Below are 18,221 nucleotides of genomic sequence, written 5' to 3'. Positions count from 1 at the left end.
CTGGCTCTACTGTCCCCATAGCCACTGAAACACTGAACAAAAGTAAACTACTGTAGGGTAATTCTGCCTTGCTTTGCACTGATAAATATGACCCTTACAGGCAGGAAACATCAGATCCAAAACCAAAGTCACCTTTTCCCATAATTTACAGAATTCTTCAGCTGAGACGATGTGGAAAGTTGTGGTTATTAAAATGGTGTTAAAAATAAAAGAGGATGTTTGATTTTAAACACTGTGGTTACAAAAAATTATTTTAAAAATAAAAGGATACTTTCCAAACTCTGCTGAGTACATTTAGTACTGTTTGGTTAACAAGAAATTGCAAAGTGGCAGCTCCTGGCAGGGGAGAGGTGGGCTCTTCCATGCTGGCTTTAGGCTTCCCAGAAGCACCTCTCTGGTGTTAGAAACACAACACTGTAGTTGATGGAGCTCTTGATCTGATCCAGGAGGGCACACCTTAGCTTTTAAAGTGCTTCTGGCACACTTTAAATAAAAAAAATTAAGTGTGATAGGAAAGTTCAATTAAATGAATGAAAGCAGTAAAATATAATGAATTGGAATAAAGTGATTAAAGGAATGGTTCTCAACCTTTGGTACTCTAGATATTTGAGACTTCTGGAGTCCCAGACAGTACAAAGACCATAATATGATCAGTGGTGTTTTCTTTGTTACAAAGAAAGGTAATCCTGAGAATGGGAAACTGAAATAGTGGGTGTGGGTTTAATGTAGGAATCTGCACAAACCTGGATACATGGAGAGCAGTATGATCTCTAAAGGAAGGAGATCATAGTGTTTTTGTGGGTTTGGGGGGCTATGTGGCCACATTCTGGAAGAATTTATTCTTGATGTTTCACCCGCATCTGTGACTGGCATCTTCAGACAATCTTAGAGATTATCTGAAAAGGATATTTTTGCTAAGAAAAGCTGGAGTTTCAAAACAAAACATTAGCGATACAATCTACTCTGACTAGAAGTACCTAATAGTATTTCCTGTCTTCTTTCACAATGAAGCCAATTACCATCAATGGATGGCTACCCAAGGAATGCAAACAAATGATCATGTCCAGCAATTGTACTGGAGGTCTGAACATTTGATTCTGATATGTATCAGAGCTTTCCTGAAAGGCTCACAACGGGTTGCCATAATGACACCAAAGCCCCAACAATGTCCAAGTAAACAAAATGTAACTATGCTTAATATTTATTTCCTAGCCCAACAACAAAACAAAACATAATACAATTTCTAAAAATCCCCTACAGACTAACAGTATGTTCTAGTAGACTTAATAGTGAACCTATATCAGTTCTTGTCAGCCTGAAAACTGAAAACTTAGCAACTAAACTTTTTAAAAGCAGGTATGATTTGGTGAATATGTCAGCACCTTCTTCATCCTCAAGTTGCTTACTTCCAGCAATGTTACTTTATGCTAAATCAAAAAGAAGGTCACTAAAATAGAGGATCTTGATTTCAAAAAGCTACAGTGTTGACTTTATTTTCCTGGCCTTTTGGTTTTCTCTAGTAGTCAGGATCCATCAGGCCCAACCAATGAACCCACATGGATACGAACTATCCCTACCACCTAAGCAGCTCACAGACAGGTGACTGCCAAGTGACTCATGCAAAAGAACAGGACAGTTGAGGCTGCTGGCTTCTATACTAGTCTAGAGGAAAAACTCTGACAAAGGAGAGTATTGGCAGATTTATAGGTCCCAATGACTATACCACTGGTGACTTGTTTTCTGAGCATGGAGAGGGAAGCTTAGCTTACAATGGTGAAATAAGACAAACTTCTCCTGCTCAGACCATGTGATGCCATTGGATTGTGCCATGATTATGTACCAGCAAAATCCAGTATCTACTTGGCATGCCTATTTCTTTTCAGAATTCTAGCCTTGTGTTATCCTGCATAATAGAATTCAGAGCACAGCCAAGAAATAGTACCCAGTCCAGAGGAAGAGCAAAGGAATCCCAACCAATTAGCCAAGAAGTATAAATGGGAATCACATCTGACACAGGAAGCTAGGAGCTTTCAATCTTTTACAAAGTGAGCTAATGCAAAGAAACCATTTCTGGCTGTTTCCAACTGCAATGAAAACAAACATTTTGCTTGTCACTAATGATGTACCCTTAGACCACAGCAAGCAGAAGTATATGATGGAAAGAGAAGTAAATAGACTCTCCCAACCTGTGCCAGCACCTCACTGCAGAGGCCAGCAACTGGACAGGAGCAAATTCCCTCACTCGAGTATGCCAAAATACATTGTTTTCCCTTTGTTTCTCCTTCAAAATGGTGACCTGAAAAAGCCACTGTGGCACTTTCTATTGCCTTTTGGAAGAAGAAATGGAGGGAAAGCAAGGAGTGTGAGGGGGGTGGGGGGTCCTGAGTGGGTTTGAAAGTTTGTTTTTGTTTTATTTTTTGCATGCAAAATCAAAATTTAAAAATTGGGGGAGGGGGGCTACAAGGAATGTAGAGATTAGGTGCAGCATGTGGTCCAGAGGCCACGCTTTCCCTTGCCCTGGTTTAAGATGTGCCTAGAAGTAGGCGTGCATGCATGCATGTTCTAGAGAAGCAAAAAAGCAAGCTCATCCTCCTTTTCATTTCCTGGTAACCAAAGTCCATTGTTTATCCTCCCTCTTCCTTCACCCCCTTCCTGACCTTTGCTCCCCATGCTCCTCTTTCTCACTGATTCTCCCAGATCCTTGAGAGTTTCTGTGCTATTATAATAATCCTGGTAACTGCCAACATCTCAAGAAGAAAGATTAGCCGCTGTGGCTGTACAGTGCCAGCAGAAAAGGTGCTATCATGGGGTGGGCAAAGTATAACCCCTGGGACATACATAGGCTCCTCCTGGAAGTCTAGTCTCCACAAGTGGTAATTCAGCTTTTTAAATAGGTGCACAATCTCTCTACACTTTAGCAAGAAATGGATTTTTAACTCCTTGTAGGTTTTTTTGTTTTTCGCTCTGGGGCAAATGTGGCAGTCCATGTGTTCTCTGAAGAGTACCAGGGCAGTAAACTGGCCCCCAAACCCATGCCAGTTGCCCACCTTGTGCTACCAGCATCTAGAATAGTCTTATTTGTCCTACTGCTACACATTTTTTTCAGGTCATCAGTAATTGTACAAGGACTCTGTCACTCACCTTTGGCTGCTGTCAGCATAGTGGAAGCAAGTTCGCACTGCTGCGATTCCAAGTGCCCCAGAGTAAACCAGCGGGGATACCTGCTAGGCACCACTGAAACAATATGGTGAGGGTGCGTGACATCCCCTGAGGAGGTTGTCTCAAGAACTGGCAGCCTAGGAAGAATCAGAGCAGCACTGTCAGGTCTATAAATGGGCACCTGCCAGTGGTAAGTCAAAATCTTTTTCAGCTTGTTTGCTCATGGCATACTAGTGTTAAAAACTATGTGGAAACCCCTTCAAGGGCTTCTACAACATATGGATGCAAGACCAGGATTAAGAAAACTTGAAAGGCTGCTAGAGAACTGAGGAGTGATTTATAAACTTGTAAAGAAAAAATATACGTTAAAAAACATCCCCATCTTGCTCTTTTATGTCAGAGCCAACCATGATTTGCTCAGATGTCATCTGGTTTTGCTTAGTGGTAGGCAGGCGGAGGTGGGTGTCTCTCGCTGTAGGGCATCTGCTGCACTTTGGAGCTACCTGCTCACATGCTTGCATTTAAAAGTCTTGGTAATCTAAGAAACAGGAGGCCAGGCCCACAACTCTCTTTTGTACCCAGTCCTGCTTCTTAAGACAGACTGCTACTACTACACCTGATGATTTCCTGCATTTATTATTATGCCCTTGCCTAGAATATGATGGCAGATTAACCATCCTAGAGGCAGATTACAATAGAAACATCAAAAGAATCCTGTGGCACCTTCAAGTGCAGTAGGCAAAGTGCACCTCCATATTCCATGCCCCCCATATCAAATTAAATTAATTTTATTTTATTAAAAAGTGAAAAGGCCCCTTGCATTTTCTAGGACTAGGAATGGGGAGGGCAGCGATGACAGAAGTAGATCCTAAGGAGCAGAGATATACAACTAAGCACTAAGGTTAGAATTGTACAAGCCATGTATGGATATGACAGTTGGCCAGAGAAGAAAGTGGGTAAGAAGAAAATCAATACATTTGAGATGTGGTGCCAGAGGAGAGTGCTGAGGATACCATGGCAGACAAAAAGGCAAACAAGTCAGTCCTTGAACAGATCAAGCCTGAACTCTCCCTGGAAGCTAAGTTGACCAAGTTGAAGCTGTCATACTTTGGCCACATCATGAGAAGGCATGACTCATTAGAAAAGACAATAATGCCAGGAAAGGTAGAGGACAGAAGACAGGAAGGCTGCACACTAGATGGATGGACTCAATCAGAGAGGACAGGGGGTCTTGAAGAAGGGCCATTAACAACAAAAACAAACAAAATTCTCTTGTGCTAGTATTCCTAGACTGAAAACTGGAGACAGCTCTGGACTCTTGAGTGGCTGTGCAAAAGAGGGAATTTCACAAGTTCTCTATGGCCATTCTGTGTTCTTGTGTCCAGGACCTCATATTTTCTTTTGGACCAAAATGCCCACTAGGGTCTATGGAAAGCAATTTTGCCATATGCTGCCTTTCCAATGGGCTGTTTTGGACCCCAAAGAAGCCTTTTTCTCAACAGGAAGTGATCTGGTAAGCTGTATTTTATGTCACATCATATTTTTAAAATGGCCCAGAGAGGCCAAAAACGATAGCAAAATCACCTGCAGCACCTAATGGGGGTTTGGAAACACATTCTTTCCTTTTTGGGTGGGAGACAAGGAGAATACAGCCCTACAATGTCCCCAGATTCCTAGCCCACCCTGTACTTGAGGGTCGAAGGGATTTTTTAAAATAAAAGGTTGAGAGCATGTGCAGTCCTTCAGTATCTGGGGTGAGGGTGAGGGGAAGGCACATACAGCCACGAGAAAGACTAATAAATTTTATTTCTCTTCAACTTTCAAGCACTGCAATCCACTACGATTTCTTGGTTTTTAATGTGTCACAAGACTCTGCTGTTGCATCTGCAACAAATCTAGATGCCTGCCCACCTGGAAAAATTTACTCTACCTTACTCCTTCCCCTTCCCAGCTTGCCTGTCCCATCTAACTTTCTCTATATCTGCCAGAAAAGCAACAAGCAAGCAATATATTAGAATACCTTTATGCATTAAGCCCTCACCAGGAGTATAATTTACAGCCCTATAGTTTTCTATTCTGTTTCAGCAGCATTGGAGACAGTCAATGTCTCAGATCTACAGTGGAAACACAAGAATGACTGGGGTGATTAGAATGTGGCAATGCTGTTCGGATTAAGATTCCACTGCTTTCAGTCAGTAGGGAATTAAAGCTATTGATGAAACAGGCCAACTGCACCTGCTAATCAGTAACTTTGTTTCCATGTTCCCTTTTAAAAAGTAAAATGTATGCAAATTTTTTCTCTTTGATAATCTGCTGGAAAAATCCTGCAATGATGAGAATGCTGGGAAAGTGGGGGGAGTGGGGAAGGACAGGGAATTGAAACCTGCAGCTACTTTTAGGAAAATCATCCAAAATTCTCACTTTGAATTACAAGCCTTTATCACCGAAGAAAGTGGGGAAAGGGGTACTAACCTCATGGAGCGCAGGGCCAATTTGTAGGCCAGGTCAGCATCATGGGGCAGCAAAGCAGAAAACAGGAACTTGGCAAAGGTATGCATGGGCACACTTTCACGATGGATCACTTCACCAAGGCCACTGAAGGGACCGCCTAGGCAAGAGCAGAATCACGTCAGTCCTACAACCAGACCCTCAGGATTTCCATCAGAGAAAGAATTCTGATGGCAGCTAGTGACTTCCCACGGGTGGAGAACCACTCCAGGTTTTAAAGATATATCCATGGTGCTGAAGGTATTTTAAGGACTGGATTCAACCCCTTGGACCACTCCTTAAAAGCTGGAGTACATCCACTGCCCTATTGACATGGAAGCCACCAACTGCCACAGCTCTGTCATGTAGTGATTTTTAACTTCCCTTAAAGTTCAGATGCCTCCCTTCTAGGCCATGTCTGCATGGGCCAAATAACATGTCCTCCCCGCATTGCCACAGTGATCAGTCAGGATGACACAGAACCCAATCCCCAGTTCTGATGCGAACTGTCTGCGCTATGTATGGCCAATCCAACGCCGAACCTGCTCTATACCATCCTTAAAATGTTGTTTTTGAAAAATCACCAATTGCTCCATATCTACAGTACTTCATAAGTAAAGTTTAATAATAATAATAATAATAATAATAATAATAATAATAATAATAATATTCTAGGAAAATCTGCAGTCCCTCCCTCCCCTGGGTAGAGATGCCAGGAACGCATCCCACTGTGCCACCTGGCACTGCCACCATGGCACAAGTCTCTTCAACTGAGATCAGAATGAGGCACCCAGCCATGTAATCAACACTGGGCACCTCCTTCTGACCTCAGATCAAGTGACTCACTCCAGCATCAGCAATGCCAGGCAGCACAGCGAGACATGTGTGCATTGCAACAGCTATCTGAGTGGCACAGCAGGGCATTGTGAAGATCTGCCCAGAGTGCCAAAGGTAACCGACATGTCAGAGCAGCTTCAGGGCCAGAATAATCCAGGCTACTCTCAGGGTATTCTGGCTCATGCAGACCCAACCCTAGTCTCCCTGACCTACCAAAGATTTTAACTGGACAACCTTCAGGTTATCAGGCATACTGCTCCTCCCATCTCTTGCCAAACCTTCATCTATTCCACTTCTCCTCAGAGCTTCAACCTGCACACTACTGCTAGCAGAAGCCAGAAAGATAACACACATGTTCCCCTTCTCCTCCCTCCACCTACAGCATGCTGATGCATCTAATGTTCCTTCCCCTCTTCCTTTTCCTCCTCTGCCTTTCAGTGAAAACTCCACAAGTTTGGACAAAGAGAAATGGAGGAAAGCAGGAATTTGCTCAAACAGAACACAGAAGTGATTAGAATTTTTCTTTCAAGGCAGCTGCAAAACAGAAGCCTTGGAATAAGGGAGCAGCATTCATTGCTGCAAGATGCTCTTTCTGCAGAGGGAGCAGAAACTGGGTTTGAGGAAGAAAAAGTATACAGACAGCATCTATTGCAACCTGTGGTCCTTCCAATGTGACTGGACTACAACTCAGAGCATCCTTCATCACTGCCCTGTTAGCTAGGGACAATGGGAGATGGATTCTAACAATGTCTAGAGAGACCACTATCCTTGTATTAAAGTACTGAGAAGTGAGTCTGTGTGGAATTTCCATATTCACGAAAGGAGGATACCCCTACTGTACTGTTTATAACTCTCCGACATCATGTAGACTCTATACTTAACTTTTATGATCACTATCACAACCCATATCCCACAAGAACACATCTACTGCTGTGACATTGTTGTGTCAACAGTCCCTTTGACCATCCATACCTGATTGGCATAGGTTATTATGACCAAGGGACATTATCTGGGGTTTCTAGTTGCAGAACATGGTGCTTAATGCAGGGAATCTAGATGGTCTTGGGGCAGTGTTAAGATTCATTCCTCAAGAGCAGCTGGTGGTGGCAGCACCTCAGTCTCCTCACCTTCCAGGAGCAAGATGCACTGTTTGCGGAGTGTCTGCACCAGCACAGCATCCAGCTCTAGTTCCTGCAAGCGACCAATGATCTGCTCCTCGTTCCGCCACACTTTGTCTTGAGCATATAGGCCCTCCGGCATCACCCGTTGCTGCCCCATCCCCATCAGCGCCACTTCCAAAGCCAGAGACAGGTATGATTCCCCACTCTCAGGGCTACTGTTGGCCACAGGGACGTGCTGATACACTGGAGGCTTTGAGTCACCGGCATCTGAGAGAAAAAAGGGTTATCAAAAGATGAAGGGAGCAATCCCTGTTAGGAGTGTCTCTCAGAGCTTGGTAAAGCTTGGTACTTTTGGGGGGTTATAGCTCTCAGAATCCTCCCATATAGCATAGCTAATGGTCATGCTGCCTGAGGGATTCAGGGAGTTATAGTACAAAAAAATAATTTTCTCTAGTTCTTCATCCCACCTCCTATTTCTATGATCCATAGTCCAACTGGTCTAACACATGCAGAACTATGCAATCAGTGGCTAGAAGTCCAATTTCCAATATCTACGTCCACCTACTTATAATGCAAGACAATTTAACACAGACCCCCCCTTTTTTTTGGTGCTGCTCACGTATCTAAGTACAATGACTCAGCTCTGCTGAGCTGTACAAGTAGATTTATTAACTCCTTCCCAGCAAAATTTGCCTGAAGAACAGCAATATGAGGAGGCTAAAAATTTTTTTTGCTGAAACATTGGGTTCCTTGGATTATTAGCAGTTTAACACTGAGGGACCCTGTCTGTAGGTCACTGGGGCCTTGCATCTTTTTCACAGAAAGTTTCAGATTCTGAAAGGCATCCTGCATACATGAAAAGTAGTCAGCCAAACAAAAGGTATATCCTGTGCTAACTGCACAGTGCAGAATAAGGTGCCTGACCAATTCCAGCTAAAAGTAAAGGCAAACCACTCTGGCCTCAACCAACAGCCAAGATTCTGGAGGCTGAAATCCCTACCTCTTAGGAAGACCATCTTTTTCTTTCTGTATCATCTTTACTATATCATTAATTTTTGCTAGTGCAATTTTATCTCTACAAATCCATACAGCACTTAGAAAATTCTAGGCATTTTGTAAAAATACAATAGCAAGAACAACGGAAACCTGTGGATGGCTCCAAAATTGATGTAAAAGGAAAGAACAGCTCTACTTTGGATTCAGGGCTGAGAATCTGGGGTTCACATACCTGAAATTTCAAGGCAGTTTTCATCTTCTACTCGACATGCTTCTGTCAAAGTGAGAAAGAGGCAGCCAATGGGATTGAGGGGATGTCCTACCCAGCTTTCCAAATTAGTGATGGTGGTTGCTCCTCTCTGCAACAGTTCTGGAAGTGGGCAAACAGAACAGGAAAAATTCCCACAATCGTTAGTCATTTTATATTTTATCCTGCCTTTCTGCCATAAGATGCATCTTTTCTGGCTTTATCTCCCAAGATGCAATGTTGCACAAAACTGGCAGAGGACGACACCACTAGGGACTTCAAGCAATGGTACACCTTTCTATTTAGTATATCTCTACCCTGCTCCTCCATCACAACAAGGTTTTCTTAGCATTAAACAAGATGAGGTGACCTCTCAGTCATTGGATTTCAGGGTACTGTATGCCCTACCTCATCTATACTTATTTCACCAAGCGAAACAAAACAAACACCCAATGGTGAATATGTTCCAACTGGAGAAAGGTTATTTTCACATAGACATGGTCAAAGCTAAATCAAGAGGCCTATATTTTATTTATTTGTTTGTTTGTTTACTATTTGGAGAAGATCTGTAGCTACTATGGGGCACCGCAGTGCTCCAAACAGGATGAGACTTATCCATAAGGCCCAACTGTCAGTAAGAGGCCAGTACCATACCTTTCTTCTGATGCTTGTAGATCTCTAACTGTCTCTGCTGTTGCAGCCTCAGAGTGTTGATGATCGCCACAGTCAGTCGGAGTGCTTCCTTAGGGTATCCATGAGAACGAAGAGCATCAACACGGGCACAAGCTGTAGGGACATGTTCTGTGACATAATGCAAACACAGTATGCAATTAAACCCAAATACAGATCAAAGAATAGTGTTGTGAGAATCAGTTCAGCTAGTTTTGGGAGATTAGAGTTCAGCTTGTTTTGGGGTTTTTTGCTTGGTCTTTCTTAAATTGTTGTTGTTGTATGCCTTTAAGTTGTTTCCAACTCATGGTGACCCTAAGGTGAACCTATCATGGGGTTTTCTTAATAAGATTTGTTCAGAGGAGGTTTGCCATTGCCTTGCTGTGAGGCTGAGAGCATGTGACTTTCATGGCTGAGCTGGGAATTGAACCCTGGTCTCCAAAGTCATACTCCAACACTCAAACCACTATGCCATGCTGGCTCTCCCCTGTCTTTCTTAAATACATGCACAAAAAATACTATGTGGTACAGCCCTCCTAAAGTCCTTTGAATACTTTTCCATTGGCAAGGTGTTTGTGTGTTTTATACAAGGGAGCATTCATGGATACAACTTCCCATGTACAGTCTGAAGAATAAAAGATACAGGCAAGCTACACCGGTGTATTCAGATCATGTAATTGAGTTCTCCCATCTGTCAGCCCTTTATCATTCCTGCAGAAACAACACAGGAACCACTTTTTTACCTTTGTGGATCCAATCCAACCAAGTTCCATACAAATTAGCAAGTAAAGCTCATCTGGAACTTAGAAAAGTCACTTTTGTGGACCACAAGTCCCAAAATTGCTTAGCTGGTGAGATCAAGTTCAAAAAGTTCGAAGGTGCTACTCTCTGATGGGTGATTCAAATGTGCAAAAAGCGTACATGACACAGATGCCCCCTTGACTTACCCACTTCAGAGAAGAGAATGCATGTGTGTTTAAATGTCCCCCACCCCATAGGAAAGGTCTGCATTTTTATCATTTTCAGCACATTCAGTCTTGTCTGATTTCAGAAGCTAGGTACAGTGGCTTCGTTAATACTGGGACTGGGCAGCATGAGGGAAAAGAAGGCATCTCCAAGTAGGGCTATACAAGAATCCTGCCTGCAATCCTGAAGAGCCACTGCCGCAAATCTCAGCTGTTCATATTGTGCTAGATGAACCAATGCTCTGTTCCTAAAGGGCTCCTTTTCAGGGAGACCTGAGTAGAGGAAGAAAAGTAAAGGAGAAAGGTGCAAGGAGAAAGCCTTCTCCTTGCACACTCAGTTTCCACAGGAAAGAAAATTTCTGTCTTTGTTTTGTACATCTGCTACTGGAATTTGGATGAGATGGTCCCTGGGATCTAGCTCCATCTGGGCACTCAAATAAAGGAACACACTTAATACTCTACCCTTGTATTCAAATCACCTTGCCAAAGCAAGATTACTGTCTGGTAGGTTTTACGGGCTCATGCTCAGCTTCCTTAATGCCTCTGTGGAAGTGCTTTTGCATCAAGTGTGTGTTTTGGGCCATTCCCCAAAATTTTATTACTAGAAAACAGCTTGCCCCTCTGTGCAACACAATTGTGTGGTGCAGAAATTCAGCTGTTCCTGCTGGTTGTTCTCCACCTGAAGCCACATTTACTGTGGAGAGGATTATGACTCTGAGGGAGAAGTCATCAGGAGGAACAGATGACAAACTGGATGGAAAAGAGCAAAGAGCCCTGCTCCTTTGCAAATGTCCCTGGCATGGAAAAGGCAGGAGACAGAGAGTCACAGGAGCATGACTGTCTCCAAAGGAAATATTTTCCACAAGGTATCCAACGGCCTTTAAAAGGCAGCAATGCTGCTTGTCCTCCTCTAAATCCTCAAGTGATTTGCCAAGTTCTATTAAAGGCCACATATGAGTTCCTGAGGAGAAGGCTTGAGGCACAAACATTTCAAAAAAAGGATCTTTAGAGTTTGTTCATCCTGCGAAGAAAGATCTCTTTCTCTCCCTTTCTCAATACATCATGCAAATGTTACTGGCAAATCAAAAGCAATTCCATGCTGCTGTCAGTTTCCTCCAGGAGGAGCTCCAAGAAAAGAGAGCAGGAAGAGAAGACAGCAACATTTCAGAATGACAATGTGCAGCATTAATTCTTTTGGCAAGTCCAGGAGCTGATGTAAACAACTGCAGGTTGAGACTCAGAATGCAGAGATGGCCCAAATTTTCACAAGCCCCAGAAAGTAGTGTTGTATGATTAAAAAACATGCTACCCAGGTTTCCATGTGTTTTGCCAAGGATGCTGGGTTGTAGTACTTGAATTGTGTGCAGTCACATCTCCTATAAGGAATGAGATAAGTGCACTCATCAGATCTCACATTCCTTTCCTGGCACACTTTAAAATATTGTCACTTCGAGGGGCTGGTTGTGCAGTTGGGTGAGCTCTAGGAGAGTACAGTACTACTGAATCCCTGCACTTCCATTCTCTAAATAGCACAGCAATGAGCTGCTCTTGATAGTCTAACTACAGAATATTAAGTCTGGATATCCATCTGCTTGTTGGCTGTCAAAGCAGAAATGTAGGGAGCAATTACCAAATTGCCCTCTGATAGCTAATTTACATATAGCAGTCTGGCAGTCAGTGTGTGACTAAGCTCTGTTAATGTGAAAAGGTCTGACTATCCTGGCTGGAAATATTTAGTCCAGGAGAAAGGAACCTATGAATCTCCAGAGGATTTGGACCCCAGTTGGCAGAATTCCTGGCTACCATGTCCAAGAGTAGGTATTATAGAAGTTGTATGTTAAAAGTTATAAAGTTTTAAAGCTTTCCCACCTCTGACTGAGTCTGAGGAGGCCCTGTTGATAACATGAGAGGCACATGCTGCTCTTTGTGCCATCACTGCAACCTCTCTACACAAACTGAGTTCTCTATTTTTTCCCTTATTTGACTTCAGTTTGAGAGCCTGTCTTTTACTGGAGCGTGTGATCATTTTTCCAAGACACTATTGCTCTAAATTATAACAGCATACAGCTCTTTCTTTGTTACCATAGGGAAAGTTTCAAAACAATACATCTCAAAGAAAAGGACACCAAAGAAGAAGTCTTTGAAGTGACACACTTTCTGCACAGGAAACAACTAGATGCCTTGAATTCTCAGATTCTGAACAGAAGGCAGAAGCATTTGACCCTAAACAGTTACCACACAAACAAATACGCATTATTCTTATCCTATCCAAGAAGGATTCCAAATTTAATTTTTGCAGCTGTTTCCTAAGGCAAATAGAATATTTTTGTTTCAACATGGTGCACTTCCTAACTTAATGTTCATTAAGCCAGGCTACAATGGCTACCAGTAAGAAGAGGAACAGTTTTGTTGTTGTTGTGTGCCTTCAAGCCATCTCTGATTTATGGCAATCCCAAAGTGACCCTACCACAGGATTCTCTTAGCAAGATTTGTTCAGAGGGGGTTTGCCATTGGCTTCCTCTGAGGCTGGGAGGGTATCACTTGCCCAAGGTCATCAGTGGATCTCCAGGCCCAAGCTGGGGTTCGAACTCTAATCTCAAGAGCCACAGTCCAACACACAAACACTAAACCAGGCCATAATGGCTACCAATAAGAAGAGAAACAGCTTACCCAGCCACAATGGCTGTCCTTGTGAGTTGAAAAGAAGACCTTCACCCTCCCTTTGGTAAGAAGGAGAGATATAAAAATCACTGCTGATTATCCGCTGGAGGTGGCTGTCCTGCCAATGCAGGTCACATCCTTCAATGGCACGAGTAAACACTGTGCGCCTTGGCCTCACCAAAGAGCCTGTAAAGAAAAGAACATGAAAAGTATCCATTCACACTGGCCTAGTTACATCACTGTGCTTCCAACAATTGTTCTGGCCACTAAAGGGTTCCCGTGAAGCAGAACCAAATTTAGCACTTTCAAATACCAAATAAGACACTGACTGAACAATTGAGGGGTAAGCTGATGACAGAACATCATGTTAAATTTTTGAAGCAAGGAAAAATTATCCTGTAAGCAACAATAATACTTCTTCGCAAGTAAATTTAGAAAACATACTTAAGTTTGGAAAAGTTACTTTTTAGGCCACAGCTCTCCAAACTCCCTAGCCATACTGAATGGAGCACACTGTGAGTTGTATACCAGAAAAGTAACTTTTCAAGATCTTTGCATACACACTCTTAATACTGTATTCTCTTCTAGAACTCTCTAGCCACTGCAAACCAGCCATTATCAAACCAAACCTTCGTGCTACATTTCCAAAATTCCAAATTGCTTCTCTGCCTATAAACCACACCAGATACAAAGTCTTTGCAAGAACATTGTTACCATGTGTACATTTATGGGTCTGAACCACCCACTGAATAATCTCCACTATGGCTGCTGGTGAGCTAAACGTTAGGAACACTTTACTGGAGGATCCCAAATCCTACCCACTGAGTTAAATTATATAATTTGGACAAATCTGCATGTGCTCAGCATACACAGATGCCCAACTGGGGGATGGAATGGGAGCTAAAGGGGAGGGAGGGTGGCAAGAAGATTTGGAGTTTTAATCCAAACAGTAGGCATGTGCCAGATTAAAGGCAGAAAGCTTTGAATATTTAATTATTGATTGATTGATTGATTGATTGAGATTTTATTTCTATACCGCCGTTCCCACGATCACGGCGGTTTACAGACAATACAAGTGCGATACAATACAGGTTAAAAGAAAACAAACTTCACAATAAAAACACCCCAATTAAAACCAGCATAACTATACATCATTAAAATCCACATAGAATCAATCAAATTTCTATCAATCTAAAAATCTATACGATACAGCACACAGTACATAGGGGAAAAACAATCAGGACATGTGAGGGAAAGCTTGACGGAATAAATGAGTCTTCAGGTTCTTCTTGAACGACTCCAGGGAGGGGGCTAGGCGGAGCTCGTCAGGGAAAGTGTTCCAAGACTGCGGGGCTACCACAGAGAATGCCCTTTGCGCCGTTAGTACATATTTTGTCTTGGGAACGCTCAAAAGATTTTTCCCCCCTGACCTGAGTGTGCGGGGCGGATTGTATGGGGAGACGCGGTCCTCCAAGTACTCTGGGCCCAAGCCATTTAGGGCTTTATAGGTCACAACCAACACCTTGTATTGGGCCCGGAAGTGAATTGGCAGCCAATGAAGATCTTTCAGTATCGGTGTTATGTGGCTGGCCCTGGAACTACCAGTGACCAGCCTAGCAGCCATATTTTGAACCAACTGCAGCTTCCGAGCTTGGTACAAGGGTTGCCCCATGTAGAGCGCATTGCAGAAGTCAAGTCGAGAGGTTACTAGTGCACGTACCACTGTTTCAAGGTCCCCCCGGTCGAGGTAGGGACACAGCTGGCGTATCAGCCGAAGCTGATAACAGGTGCTCCTAACTGTCGCATCCACCTGAGGAGTCAGGTGAAGCGACGAGTCAAGGAGCACCCCCAAACTGCGAACTGAGTCCTTTACGGGGAGCGTGACCCCGTTCAGGACAGGTGGACAGACCTCCTTCCCAGGACCAGGAGAACCTATCACAAGCACTTCCGTTTTCTCTGGATTCAGGCTGAGTCTGTTTTCTCTCATCCAGCCCATTACCGACTCCAGACAGGCATTGAGCAGAGAGATGCCATCCCTAGTCACTGCATCAGTCAGAGACACAGAGAAGACTATTTGGGTGTCATCAGCGTACTGATAACACCGTGCCCCGTGTCTCCGGATGATCTCTCCCACAAAATTAAAATTCCCCACACATCACAGTTTCCTCGGTCCTCAAAGGCTATCTTCAAACTAGAGCAATGCCTCCTAAGCTATCTGATGTGGTGGACCAAAAATTATTTGTTCCCCCAATGCACCAGGAATTGATACCATATTTGTGTCCATTGGCTACAACTGTTCTTTCTTTCCTGAAAACTTGCTAGGTACTGGCAGCTGATGGTTCATGGATTGCCACTGGTCTAGGGACTATCACTTGGAGAGCAGCACTGCAGTAAAGAACAGTGCATCACCTGAGATTCAAAGGACATCAATGGTTCTTGTACAAAAGTCTTCCCTGAACTGATGCCCTCAGGATGTGTCAGCCACCACAGTGTCTAATGACTGTACTTCTACGTATTAAAGTTCTAGCTGTACAAATCAGAGTGATGGGATGACTGATAATAAAGATGGCAGAATTCAAAGACATAGCCATGTTAATCTGCAAAACCAGTATGCAAAGGTATCTTGTAGTACCTTTGAGACTAACTGAAAGAAAGAAGTTGACAGCATGAGCTTTTGTAAAGTTGAGCCTTCTTCCCCAGATGCATGTTATGTGCCTCTAAGGAAATAGACTCAAGCCTACAAAAGCTCATGCTACCTTCTTTCAATAAGTCTCAGAGGTGCTATAAGATCCCTTTGCTTACTGATAATAGAGATATTTGTGAAAACATAAAATTAACTTAACTTTCTTTAAAAAAATATTGTTATGTAATATTACCTTGAATGGATTTTAAAATTTAATTAAAAATATATGAGAACAATTGTTTTTGTTTGGAAAGGGATTTAATAATCTTGGAATGCAAGATGGTTAAAACTATGTTAGTTCTGTACCCACCCCTGGTTCTTCCTTTCCATGACTGAACTCAACAATCATAGCAGAAAATGCAGAGGAGATCCACAAGAGGTAGGGGAAGAGGTAGGGAGAAGAATGAGTAACTGGATAGCCAGAAATGGGGCGGGGGGGGGGGGGGGTAGAGAACAAACAAACAGGATTTAAAGAGCTAAGAATTCAGGCCAGAAAAGGAAAAAGAAAAGAATTCTGGTCAGATAAGTGATGCCACTTTTTAATCAGAATAGGCCAAGTACATATCACAGAAAAAGGTAAGATGATCCAACTGCTAGAGCTGTCTGCTTCCATGTTGTAAACATCATCCAAATAACTCCAGATCAGAATCTATCAACACACAGAGGCAACAATAGAGGTAATCTCTCATCTGAACAAGTCGTACACAGCTGGGATGCTATTCAGACGTTTTGCTATAGCTTGCTGTACATCCAGCAGGGGAAATATGATGTGCCAAAGAGGAGAACAATCTCATCCCCACTTACTTTGTCTGTGACTGGAGTTCTGCGTCAGTGCGCTAGTGATGTTGGGAAGTTCGTTGCCATAATTCCCATCCTCAAGTGGACAGACTTCCATATCTCCCCACTTCCGAAGTTGTCGCAGCCAGCATGCCTTCTCTTCGAGAGTGCAGTGTGGATTTAACACAACACATACCCACAGGGCACCTATAAAAGTGAACCAAGTGCAGAAATGTAGAAATAGCTATTCAACAATATTTGGCAGGAGCAGAAAGAAAGTTTCAGAAACTTCTGTGTCATCTTTGAGGCAAGAAGAGAGCATTTCTAAAAGGAAATAACTAAGTGGGGGAAAAGATCTCCCATCATGAAGTGGCACTGTATTCAGGTGAGATGGAAATGGAGAAGCAACAACTGTACATGCATGTGAGATTACCATATTTCTGTCATAGAATCATAGAGTTGGAAGAGACCAGAAGGGCCATCCAGTCCAACCCCCTGCTATTCAGGAACTCTCAGTCAAAACATCCTCGACAGATGATCATCCAGCCTATGTTTAAAGACCTCCAAGGAGGGAGACTCCACCTATTAGGACAAACCTACTATTTGAACTTTATACATCAAAGTCTGCTTGAACATGGACCAGCAAAACCAAGAGTTAGAACAACTACCTGATTTCAACTCTATACATGTTTGGTTTGTTCCACTGCATAAAAACAGTATTAGAGCATTATGATGATCTTGCCAAAATCTCTAAAACAGCAGAGGTCAGAATGGATAATTGTAAGAAACAGGAAATATATATTCAGTACTTTGGCAGAGTTCAGGTTTATACTTTTGTGCAGAAAAGCAACACCACAGGCAGAAGGAAAACTACTTAAATCCTTTCTTCCAGAAGACACAAAACAGAGACCCTAGGAATGTTCCACTAAGTTCCTCCTTCTGATCCTCAAGATCATCTGCAACCAGCGAAATGTGTTTATTCTCACTAGAATTGTTTTTATTCACAAACCTACCCTTTTCTTTGTAAGGCTCTTTCAAGAAAGTATAGCTGGCCTTTCAGATCCATTCAGATCAGTGAATTCCATCATTCACAGATCATCACACCCGATATTATTAAATGGTGGCATCACGAACATGAAATACAGAAATGTGTGCATTCACGTTGCCACCATTTATTAATACAAGGTGTGATTATCTGCATTTTTTACATTTGCAGGGACTCCTGGACCCAAGTCCCTGTGGATTCGAATGGCCAACTGTACTATTTTTTATTAAAAAAAACCTCTTTCTTTACAATAACATTTGTCCAAGGCTTTATTCCCAATACAAAAAGGTTCCTTAGGTAAACCATACCTCCATGCCAATAGATGCCACCTTCAACCAGCATTTGGAAAAGTTACTGCTTTAGACTACAACTTCTACAATTCCTCAGCTAGCATGGGCAGTTATGAACCAGATAATCGGAGACAAGCTTTCCTTAATTTGAAATACAGCCAGTAAAATGGCTCAAGAAATCAGAGTTTTTCAAAGAAAATAACTTTTCAAAGCTCTGCTCCTCACCATATAATGAAGTATGTCATATACGTTTAAGTGTGTCGTATACTACAACCACAGATCTG

The 18,221-nt window shown here is 42.7% G+C and overlaps 1 protein-coding gene across 1 annotated transcript in view; it reads right to left on the bottom strand.

Moving 5' to 3' along the window:
- Positions 1-18,221, bottom strand: part of ZSWIM5 (zinc finger SWIM-type containing 5) — a 172,616-nt gene that overhangs the window by 4,577 nt on the left and 149,818 nt on the right. Inside the window, exons 5-11 of the mRNA XM_089518295.1 lie at positions 16,630-16,809; positions 13,152-13,328; positions 9,502-9,648; positions 8,833-8,970; positions 7,611-7,871; positions 5,632-5,767; positions 3,142-3,296 (exon numbers count right to left, since the gene is read on the bottom strand). Coding sequence (XP_089374421.1) covers positions 3,142-3,296; positions 5,632-5,767; positions 7,611-7,871; positions 8,833-8,970; positions 9,502-9,648; positions 13,152-13,328; positions 16,630-16,809 — 1,194 coding nt within the window. The remainder of the gene's footprint in view (positions 1-3,141; positions 3,297-5,631; positions 5,768-7,610; positions 7,872-8,832; positions 8,971-9,501; positions 9,649-13,151; positions 13,329-16,629; positions 16,810-18,221) is intronic.

The sequence above is a fragment of the Sceloporus occidentalis genome, unplaced genomic scaffold, assembly GCF_023333645.1.
Source record: "Sceloporus occidentalis isolate IW3139 unplaced genomic scaffold, rSceOcc1.0.p SCAF_3, whole genome shotgun sequence".
Lineage (NCBI taxonomy): Eukaryota > Metazoa > Chordata > Lepidosauria > Squamata > Phrynosomatidae > Sceloporus > Sceloporus occidentalis.
This window is presented reverse-complemented; position numbering and strand designations above follow the sequence as displayed.